Below are 11,269 nucleotides of genomic sequence, written 5' to 3'. Positions count from 1 at the left end.
CTGAAATTTCCAATTTTGCAATATGACAATATTTGTAATGTAAACGCTAACAGAGTATTTGGAAACTATGGCACCTACACATATTGAACAGAAATGGTTCTCAGGTTAGGGCAGCTAGACCGTAATTAGCCGTAGGAGGAAAATGCAGTACAGGGAAGAGGAAACCCAGAAACACTAAAATTAGCCTTCACAGAGATCAGCAATCTCAGCTTCCTTACTTTCTCAATGACACAAAGTCATAAATAATTAACAGACATATCCCAGCAACTCAGTTCAAATGGCAGGTCATTTCTCCACCTCCCCTCAGAAAAGCCTCGGAAACAAGAGTCAGGAAGTCTTTCAAAGCATCCAGGGCTGGGTATGAGGAGCGCTGAGCATCATCCCTCTAACATGCGTGCTTCTTCACGCACTCAAGCACCAAGAGTGGAACCGGATGAGTACGTATGGACAGTGCTGTACGGCAGAAACAAAAATAAAGGAAACATTTGGCCAAAATTGCACAGTGACAAGCAAATCCAGTTGTTCATGAGGTGATAGAGCCTCAGGAAGGGAGGACTGTAGCAGCATACCATGCAAGCTCAAGCCAGGTCGAGGCACTCGTTATGTCATGTACTGACCTGCACAGATCCAACTTCCTGATCAAGTGAATGCCCGGTAAGCTAGCAGCCCAACCAAGAGTCATGTAACATTTTACCAAAAGTCTGCCTGGGAAATGAGCAGTACCACGATCAACCACAGGGTACTGGATAGGATAGAGGCTGCTGAATTTTAAGTCCCTCCCCCTGTTGCAAAGGTTCTTCAGAGATGGGGCATTTTTTGCTGCAGGTAGATTAAATGACTCGGGCACTTTTCCGTATTATTCTAGTACCCGCAAGGGCTTAAACAGAAGAACCCTGCATGCCTCTGCAAAGGAGTGGAAATTACTCTCTCATTATACCCACAGTTGAGAGGGTAATAAAACAGTCAAATACGATAGGGAACAGGGCAAGCAGGAAGAAGAAACAACATTCTTCCTCTCCCCCAATTTATTATCTCTCTACCTTTGTTTTTAATTGGTCCAAGCTAACGTATCTTCAGGTGTTCAAATAAGAGTGCAAAGGCTTGAAAATGGGAAGGTAAAAAGAACAAAGGGAGACAGGCTCACAGTGAACAACAAGGTTACATACGTTCAAAACGTGGTTAAAGAAAGGCAGTACAATTTTGCAGAAGCAGGAACAGAGACATGCTTTTACTTTGGCCATGACTAGGCCAAAGTATGCAGAAGTTAAATATTTAAAACAGTAGCACACAGACATGACTACAGCCATTTGTGCACTCTTTCTGTGCGCCTTTCTCCATTTTTCTACAAAATAGCTTTCTGCAAGTGGGCTGGTGTGTTTGAAACTAATGCAAAAAGAAAAAAAAAAAAAAGTCACGTGATGAAGACAACAGACAGTCATTGCCAGGAGATTCCTTCATTATTCCCTCCCTTGGGTTTGTTTACTGTGTAAGACCCTTCCCCCCCCCCCCTTCCTTCCTCTTGCTCTGTTCCAGGCAAATGTTGAAAAGAAAAATTGTTTACTTGTCTCCTAAATACAATTAAGGAAAGAAAACCACTTGAATGCAATTTCCTGCAAAATTTCATTAATCTCATATGTCCCCTGTCTTTTCCTGGTTCCATACAACATTTTGTCTAGCTGTAAGTAATTGATACAAACGTTCCTTGCAGCCTGCAGTTATCCCTCAGCTCCCTGGTACCCCACCACAGAGAAAGACTGCGTATGTCTGAACTTCATCCTAATCTAATAAGGAAAGAAGTTTAGTCATAGTCTAGTCCTGAACTTCACCCACTATAGCATTTACGAGACAGACTTTCATGCAGTAGGCTTAAAACAAAAGACAGACCATCTTTATCTTTGTTACCTATATGTTTAATGACCGTTTGTGGACTTACAAAAATATTCATGTTACACAATTTCATATCAATCAACAAGTAGAATTAGGAACACGCAAGGACTCCTGATTCTCTTTGAAAAGTTCTGGTTTCTGCACATATAGACAAACAATTCAACAGCTTGTTTGCACATGTTAATATTGCTACCCTGCAAACTGTTAGGTTTTTAGTTTGGTGGGGGTTTTTTTTGTTGGTTTTTTTTTTTTTGTTTTTGTTTGGGTTTTTTTTTGTTTGGTTTTTTTTTTTTAGCAAAGTACTCAATTCTTCCATTACTAAGTATAGGAATTCCTACTGATAGCGATCAGGACAAATCTCAGAAGTTTGAGTACATAGCCAACTTTCAATCACATCTCCTAGATGTCCATAAACACCTCTGAAAATTCTCAGACAGTAAACTAGTATAGTACACACATCCAGGCATCTTCCAGCCAGAGTTACAACATGCTGGAGTTCAGGGACACTTCAAAAATACTCATTAATATTTCTAGAATATTTGACTTGACAAAATGTAAATTAGACTTTTCAAAGGCTGCCAACTTTCTCCTCTTGGTGATGGACCAAGCAAAAATGGTAACTGAGTTTCCTCATTACCTTCCAGCGTCTACTAAATCATTTCTAGAAGGTAAGACATGATTAATTAAATCTTTTCCATCCAGTTCCAATGAAGGCACAAATATTTCCAGCTATATGAAGAACTTAATTGCATTAGAACAAATGGGAAGTATTTGTAAGGCTCCAGCTTTACTAAAAAAAAAAAGTATTCTTTTTCTGGAACTCTTGCATTGATGTAAACCAATTAATTCACTAGGCCAAAGCATGACAATGTTTTCCAGTTATAGCAGCCTTACAGTCCAACTTCTCCATATTAAAAAAAAAAAAAATCAGCTGCTCAGATCACTTTTACACACACAGGGAGGATTTTCTGCACTATGTTCAGCCCCGAGCCCTTGCAGACGGACAAGGGAAAAGGCAAACGGGAAGTCTGTTCCTGAGACCGTTTTGTGACATTCCATTGAGAGGGCCCCAGAAAAGAGCAATCTGCTCTTCCCAGCCACAAAGCAAACACCTCGGACTTCAGCAGCACAAAGGAAGTATCATCCAGATCAATAGCCACGGCCCAAAACTTTCACTATCTTTTGTTAAAGCCGACACTGTTCCACTTATTTGGGCTTCTAAGCAACTCCAAGTACTGTTTTTATGCACCATGCATAATGCCCAAACAGTGGGGGTGTATCTCTCTTTATTGAAAGGATTGCGTGCTGCAGTTTATTTTCATGACACAAAAAGGCAGGCATCACCTGTATCAATGACTTTCAGCCAGCTTCTAAAAAAGTTAATAAAAAAATGCAAGTGGGTTAGAAAGGTAGATGTTCTCACTTAAGGGGGCCTGAAATCAGTGAGGAACTGTCCCAGCAAAACTGGTTCTCAGTCTCTACCATTCTGAAGTTGCAGCATAAACTTCAGTCTGCTTATCAGTATGAATTGTCTCTCTTCAGATTTACTTGCTCTACTACACCACCAGCACATCTTGAAATGCAACAGTATTGTTTTTATTGCAAACTGCAAATATAGTGGGACGTGTTTTGTTTATGGAAAACTTAAGGGGGGGGGGGGGGGAAGACAGCATGCAAGCACACTGGATTTATCACTCCCCCTTTGGAAATATCCCCATTCTTCGGAATCAAAGTCAAAATTTTGCTGGTCAGGACATTCTCCGAGAGCAAGCGCTCGCAACACAGTCCAGTGGACTCCTGCACACAATACAACAAGCAAAGAAATCTTGCTGACTTTTAGTGTGGTCCTTTCTCTGATGTGCTTGGCTAACACTCCAGCCTGAATTTTCATGTTTCCTCTTGACTTTTCTAGTTCAGAGCTTGGAGTGAGGCAGCTACATCAAGCAGAGTGCCACAGATTAGAATGGGATTAAATGCAAAGGCAAAAATATATTAAAATGCTTTTGAATTAAATTCACATTTCTACCTTTATTTAAAATTAGCCTCTGGGCTTCAATTCCGAGAATAAATTTTGGGTCTCCAGAAAAGCTTAATGCATTAACTCAGTTTTTATAAGCCTAGGTGGCGGGAAATAGGTATTTGAAATAAACAAGCTGTTAGGACAAGTACATTCTCCAGTTATTAAAAGACGACTGGAAGCCAGGTCTGCAAATACCCGCAACTAACTACCTGACATTGCTATTCTTCAAGAATAACTGTATGCTTGTTATGTGTAACTTCATATACTCCTTATACTTAATGTTATCGTTGAGTCCAAGGGCATCTCAATTGTACAGACAAAAGTGTTAACATAGGATTTACACTTCTCTCAGTATCTTCCCAGTCAACATTTTCAGGTGTCTTTCCACACTCCAGAGTTAAATGTGTAGTTTCTTACTCTTGGATATTAGAAAGTCTACAGTGATGCTTCTCTGTACACATCCTGATCTTTTGTCTACCAGGATGAACAAAGCTGAATGCATTTTCACAAACACTGCAGAGTTGGCTTCAAGTATTCAAAAGCGAAGAAATCTTCACAGCAATGCAAGGATGACGTTGACAAATACCTGTCAAGACGACAAGGATACATACCTTGCTGAACAATGGCACTTTATTCCCTGTGCAGGACGGAAAGTTTACTTGATCTAAGTCTGTCCGACATTTCAGTGTAAATAAAAGAGTTCTCTTCAAACTGTTTCCAGAACAGCCGCCATTTCCTTGAACTGTCTGAAGAAGTTCTAAAAAGCAAGAGTTAAGGTAAATTTCAGTTGCTTGAAGAAAAGCTTGAACTGTAGTTCAAACTAGCATGTTGGACAAAAATCACAATCCATGTTTCTCACATTCCCTCTTCAGTTACAATTTGCAGCTTGAACTGAAAGTTTCTGCTTTTCTTTTTGTGGGCTGGTTGGCATCTGGGCACATTCACTATTAAATCTGTGATGCCTTATTTGCATGGGTTAGCCTATTAATAGGAGAAGATGCTATGAAAGAAGAATACAAAATAGCTCTCACACCACAACAAAAAAAACCCACCACCAAAAAACCTTCTTATGCAAGTGTGTCTATCCCCAGCTGAAATAATCCAGGCTTCTCAAGTATAGCATCCATTTCTGATAGTAGTTGAACAGCAAATTACTAAATAGGTTTCAACCAGAATGAATACATTTCACAACACCTAAGGATTCACAGTATCCTTCTCAAATTCCTGCCAGTTCAACTCCAAGGATTTATTTATTTGTAAGCTTGTACCATATTCTATGTGATGTATTTGCCCTTTAAACAGGAATGACAACAGAAGTGCCACATTTATGCAAAATTAAACAAAGTTACATAAGTTCATAGATGAAGGCATAGCAATTAAGAGCCAGTGGTGACAAAGCAGACTGACCTCCATTCCTAATCATTAGTAAATGTTAGGCTTAACCCAAGTTCTAGATTTTGAGGCTGGGGAACAGTTCCATAGATTTAGAATATTCCATCCATTTTGAATAAGGCAGAGTGACAGCTGACAAGAAAGGTCCAAAAGTCTTTATGTCTTCAGTTGTTAGCTTATTTGTAAGAGAACAGATTAATTACTTCTAAATTAACATTTTTGGATAAGTGATGTAGAACTAAATGCTATGAAATAAGTATTTCACTTCAGTGTTTTAAATAATTATTTAATGGTTCATCTTTGAATGACTGTATTGGTAAATAAGCAACACAAACGTATGCATCAAGGTATACAGTTGCTCCTTCACAACAATGTCACTGTTGTTTTAAGAGACTGAATCAAGTAACACTGATTACAGACCTTGAACTGTGGGATCGTCATTTCAAAAGATTTGTCTGTTATTTGTCCCGAAGGGTCTGCCACTTTTAGCGTCACTGTAACATAAGGATACTTCAGAGACCTGCAGGTGTCAGAGCTCATCGCAACTCCCAGTTTCCACTTAATATCTACAAACTACAAAGAAGAAAATCATTGGAAGCAGTGTTAAAGGAAGAGATCTAGCCTACCATTGCTATTCTGCTGGATGGATGTTTTACAGACAATATAGGACATCTAGGGCTCATATCCAAATGGGAAACAAAACATACACATTCAGATGCTATTGTGAAACAAAATCATCTGCCCTTCCTTTTAATAGTGAAAAAATAAGCAATTTAGTAAGTTACTTCACTTAATCTGTTTTCCTTATTCAAGCACTGTCAATAGTCAAGTACAGTCTATTTAAAGTTCTAGTAAGAGGAGCCTGAGTCACAGAGTTGACCTGGCTTGTATATCACTCGTGCTTTTGTCATGTTTTGTTTTGTTGGTTTTTTTTAAAGTTTCTAAATCAAGTGGAAACATGAGAAAAACCTCAAGACAGTGCACAAAGATTTTATAATAGCAATAATGGAAAAAAATTAAGGCATTTCATAATTGTATTTTAGATAAATCAAAGTACATCATAAAAACATTTCAGAGAGGTAAGTTATCATTTTTAGCCTTTTATGATAGGCAGAACTGTTGAATAAAGAAGTGAAGTGAGCCTTCAGAAGCTTACTATCAAGCCTCAAAGATTCCCCCCTCCCCCCCAATTCTGTACTCTTTTAAACTATTGTTAGGAAAAAAGATCTTAACATGCAAATACACTCTGTGTTATTTTTTCAAAAAGGAAAAAAAAGGAATGCTGGTAATTGACAGAAAGTATCTTTAAAAAGAGTTTAAACTTAAGGGAGACAAAGCCTAAAACAATCAAGTGCTGGTGTTATCAACTCCAAACAACAATTCAAATTACATTTCAAACAGATTTACATAAACAGCTAATACACTTGTCTGCCACACTGACTGCCACTCACCTTCCCTAATAGTACTACGAAGCACTGATTTTTAAGAAGGTATGAAATGTGACTTTATCATCCAAACAGTAATATTAGAAAACTGTTCAGCATTTAGACAACCTTCATTGTATATGCTTCTTTATCTGGGTAGACATTTGGAAACATACATACATATATATATATAGGAAAGCTTTCGGCAGTCAAGATACCACCATGTGCTTGACAATACAATGTACACAATGAAGCACTGACATTTCTGAAAACGTAGTAGTTAGCTCAACTGCACTTTGTCATTTAGTTACCTGCCCCACTGTGGCCATATTTCTTGCATCTTCTGACATACTAATGGATTTGCCCTGCTCATTCCATACATGACGAATAACTTGAACTGCATGTTTTGGCAGCGCGCTGACTGCATTGCCCAAGGTGGTGACGAGTTCTTCCGTAGAGAGATTGTTTCTGGCTGCTGTGCTATAGGTATATCCAAAGAAGACCGCATCAATTTCATCTTCCATGAATTTAATAAAATTTCTCACTTCACGCCAAATAGGCAATTTTTATTTCTGCTTTACATGTCTATATACTTTACAATAATTAGGCAGCCCGTGATTTTTTTTCCTCGCCAGAATATTTTACTAATCTTTTGTATCTACATGCAAGAAACAACATGACTTGACTTTTAATGTGTCTTAATATGCAGAGACCAAGCTTTGCTGGGCTTGCACAACACACAACATTGAAACAAAAATAATCACAGCCTCCAAGTGCTGTTGCAACTGAAAAAAGGCATAATTCAGTGAAAGATGCGTGCATAGAGCAGTTAAACATTATTACTTTAGAAACAAGGCAGTTTAATTAAACATTTAGGAGAGGTAATTTAAGTATCACCAAAAGGCAAGCAAGGACCTCTAGGTAATGGTATAATCAGTACTAACAGGAGGCAAATGATGCAATAAACCCTCAACTGAAAAGGCAGCAAGTCTAGAGGAAAATTGCCACTCAATTTCCTCTACAGAAACAGGTAAAAAAAAAAATTCCCACTCTAGGTTTGTTCATGCAGATCCACTCCTCTTAAAGAGACATTAACAAAAAAGAAAGAGAGTTGGTCCTCCAAGTAGCATGGTCTAATATAATTTAGGGCTTTACATTTTATAGAGGAAAAAGTAGCATGTTGAATTTCTACTAGTATATTTTCTTCAGTCATATTAATGTTACAACAAATATTTAGATACTAGATATTAAAAGAACAAACAAGATCTTGAAAATTTTATCTTTCTGCAAATAGAAAAACTTACAGCAAAACAACAGCTGAAAATACTACCTAAAAACCTTTATCATAGCAGAGTTCAACATGATAAAACTGCGTGCCCTTCAAACGGGCACAAATGCTGGTTTCTAATCTCTAAGAATCAAGTTTTTAGAACATGCTTCTTCCAGGCAAAGGCCTAGTTGTCTTAGCTTTAGACCTGAGCTTAACTTCCTCTTTTATTTTGCCAGTAGTTCTAAAGCTTGCAGACAGAATCTTAGAACCATTTTCTCTCTTTAGTTTTGGGGGTTTTTTTAATTACAAAAAGTGAAACTATATGTTAAGTAACTACAAATTTTTTAAGAACATAAACTAAGCCCAGAAATTATTTTTTTGTGTACTGAGAGCTACAAACTTTCGCCCTTTTCCCAAATCAGTTCATTTTATACCCACATTTGATGTCACTTTTAAATACCACTATTAAGTTGGTGTGGAGGGGAAAAAAAAAAAAGACATGAGGCAAAGTAAATTATTTTGTGCTTACCTAAACAGAAAGGAAACAATATTAGCTATTTTTGCCAGGTCACCAACATTAATCTCAATCCCAGATGTTTGAATTCTCTAGAAACAGAACGTTCAAACAATTACAAATAATAATAAATTATGCATTAATAAAACCCTCTTTGTATACACACACACAAAAAAATTGACTTGGGGAATCTATCCTTTACAGCATATACAGCTAATATACTTGCTCATAGGTGCTAGTATCCAAACCTACCTGACACAGTTCAGCTGTATTTACACCTGGGATCTTACGGTTCAGATGTTGAATTATTTGTTCACACTGTAAAGAAAGTAAGTTTGAAAACATTCTTAATACATATTTTAATATAAAAGACAAAGCTAGTTTGAACACTTGGAGATTACAAAACAAAAAAGAAAACTGGTTAATGCAAAAATGGACAACAGGAGGATGCTTTAAATGCAGGGTAGAGAATAAAGTCATTGAAATGACTGATTTTAAAATTATATCAGATCCAAGAAAAGCAAATAAACTCAGTCAAGACTTTTAGTTATTACCTCACTAGCTATTCCTACTTAACACACCATTTTCATACTAATTGAACAGTCATCCTGTTCAAGCGCACACTACAGTAAACAAGCTGAATGTTTTCTAAACAAGCTAGCTTGATACTTCATTTAGATGAAAGGCAAAAATACATTTTTTAAAATCTTTTGTGATAAAAACATAAATTTAAAGCAATCCTATTGCTCTTAGCAGGACGGGTCCACTTTATGAGTCACGTATATCCAAGCTACCACATACATAAGGTTCCCTTTGCAAGAGACAAAAACAAGAAGAGCTTAAACAAAAAGGTTTCCTAGAATCAAAGCGTGCCAGAAGCCCTTCCACATCGCATTTATCGCCCTGCTTACCAGTTCTGCAAAAAAGTCTTGAGGTATTAAATTAATCTTATCTGCTGCACCACCAACATCTGAAAAACACAAGCAGTCGTGAACAGAAGCAAATCCTTAAAGGGTTATAGTAATAAATCTAATCTCTCTCTGAAGAATTCCTAGGTCATCATGCATGCATTTACCTTAAAAGCAAAGCTTTCTTTAAGGGAGTTTGTCTTGAATTACATTAACATAACCTGCTCATCATCTCAAGTAAAGTCTAATAGGAGCCACTCCATAAGGCCTCAGAGCCCCAGACAGAGTCTATGCAATCGCACGGTTTGACAGCCCTGAAAAAAACCCCCGACCCTGTGGAGCTGTATCCACACCGAGTCCCCCAGCTTACCGGGAAGCCGGGCGTGCCCCGGGCTGCCCTCCGGCACCAGCAGCACGGGACCGCTGCTCTCCCTAAGGCTACGCTACCACGCCCAGGCCGCCTCCCGGCGGCGAAGCCCCCAAGGCGACCCGCGGACAGCCCGGGAAGACCCCGCTGGCCCACCACAAGCCTTCGCCAGGACCCACCGGGAACGGCTCGCCCCGGGTGAGGTGGCTCCGCGGGGGCGGCCCCCCAGCTAAGCCCTCAGGAGGGGGCGGGGGGGGGGGGAAAGCGCCCGCACCCCCGGCCGGCCGCGCTCCCCTCCACAACCCCACCCTGCGGGCCCGGGTGGGCCCAGCTCCCCCTCAGCTCCCCTCCGCCCCCACACCGGGGTCCGGTCCGGTCCGGTCCCCTCCCCCTCACCCAGCGCCTCCAGCGCCCGCGCGAGCACCACCGCAGAACCGGCGGCCATGGCGCCGCGCACCCGCCGAGGCCCGACTTCCGCCACACAACGCTCGCCGCCCTGATTGGCTGCGGGCGGTACCAGAGCGAGGCAGGGCCAGCGGCCTCTCCCTTATTGGCTGCCGGGCAGAGAGCATGCGCCGTTCTCCCCTGGGGGAGGGCGGGGCCTGCCCGCGCACGGGCCCGCGTCCTCCGCCTCGTTTATCCCGCCTGGACGCCGGGTGCGGGAGGGGGGGTGTTGTCCTCCTCGACGTAAATCGCTTCTTAAATAGGTGCAAGTAAAACCAGGACAGCGTTTTAAGGGACTACGGGGTCTGCAGGCAGCGGGTGGAAAAGGTCACCTGCGGATAGTGGCTCGGGGCCTTGCCGGGCCTACCCGCGCTTCGCCTCAGGCCGGCCGTGCCCTCCCGCTGCAGGCCCCTGCGCCGGTGCTTAGGCTAGCGATGGCTTGGGAAACGGCGCTGGCGTGAGGGATCGTCTGGGGAGGCTTTTGGAAACGCCAGTCCAAGTCACACCTGGCTTGCGCAAGGGGTTGTGTACTCAGTTCCGTTTGTTGTTATCTGGCGTCAGGGTTGTCTCGGTGCTCTTTGTGTCTGGGGTACACAAACCACGCACTGTTCGTGTGTGTGCAGTACACGCGGTGTACTGAACTTGGATCCATAGAGTAACCGTGCTTTGTACGGGTGTATTGTGGAATCGGCCTGTACACCTGCAGATAAACTGCGCGGTTCATGGATGATCTGTGTAGATAAACTCTGTCTTCAGTTTAATGGGAAAATGGCCATTTGTTGTAAAACTACGGCTTGAACCATGTTCAGTAAGCTTTGCATACTGAACTGAACTGAAGTAAGTTTGTGGCTGGAGCCCTAAAACAACACTGATCCTCCACCAGTTTCACCTTTTAAAAATAGCAAGTATTCTTAGATTTTTCTAGTAACCAGTTTTACATTTGCTTTTAGCTTTTTTCTATATTGTAATGCTACAATCTCAGATCTATTGTAAGACTGTGACAGAGTAATAAAACATAACTTGTCACGCAGTAGCGCTTGCTA

The 11,269-nt window shown here is 40.8% G+C and overlaps 1 protein-coding gene across 2 annotated transcripts; it reads right to left on the bottom strand.

Annotated features, from left to right (window-relative positions):
• COMMD6 (COMM domain containing 6) lies at nucleotides 1–10,248 on the bottom strand. 2 transcript variants are annotated; one of them, XM_076362819.1, is made up of 8 exons: nucleotides 10,179–10,248; nucleotides 9,419–9,477; nucleotides 8,760–8,825; nucleotides 8,523–8,599; nucleotides 7,035–7,203; nucleotides 5,811–5,872; nucleotides 4,519–4,664; nucleotides 1–453 (listed from the first exon to the last, which is right to left on the bottom strand). In XM_076362819.1, the coding sequence occupies exons 1-7, from the start codon at nucleotides 10,225–10,227 to the stop codon at nucleotides 4,538–4,540; spliced, it is 609 nt and encodes a 202-aa protein (XP_076218934.1). In that variant the 5' UTR covers nucleotides 10,228–10,248; the 3' UTR covers nucleotides 1–453; nucleotides 4,519–4,537. The 2 variants fall into 2 exon arrangements, with proteins under 2 accessions (XP_076218934.1, XP_076218928.1); XM_076362813.1 differs by lacking the exon at nucleotides 1–453 and having other exon boundaries at nucleotides 1,889–4,664; nucleotides 5,720–5,872.
• Nucleotides 10,249–11,269: the final 1,021 nt, after the last annotated feature.

Source organism: Aptenodytes patagonicus, chromosome 1 (genome assembly GCF_965638725.1).
Source record: "Aptenodytes patagonicus chromosome 1, bAptPat1.pri.cur, whole genome shotgun sequence".
Lineage (NCBI taxonomy): Eukaryota > Metazoa > Chordata > Aves > Sphenisciformes > Spheniscidae > Aptenodytes > Aptenodytes patagonicus.
Note: the sequence above shows the minus strand (reverse complement) of the source record. Positions and strands in the feature narration are given on the sequence as shown.

What these genes read in the sequence shown, in the direction of transcription:
- COMMD6 (XM_076362813.1), bottom strand. Translation starts at nt 10,227, where the DNA reads ATGGCCGCCGGTTCTGCGGTGGTGCTCGCGCGGGCGCTGGAGGCGCTG. An exon ending in GCGGGCGCTGGAGGCGCTGG is followed by an intron (nt 9,478 to 10,178) that starts GTGAGGGGGAGG and finishes TGTGTTTTTCAG; the next exon opens with ATGTTGGTGGTGCAGCAGAT. An exon ending in ATACAGCTGAACTGTGTCAG is followed by an intron (nt 8,600 to 8,759) that starts GTAGGTTTGGAT and finishes TTCTGTTTCTAG; the next exon opens with AGAATTCAAACATCTGGGAT.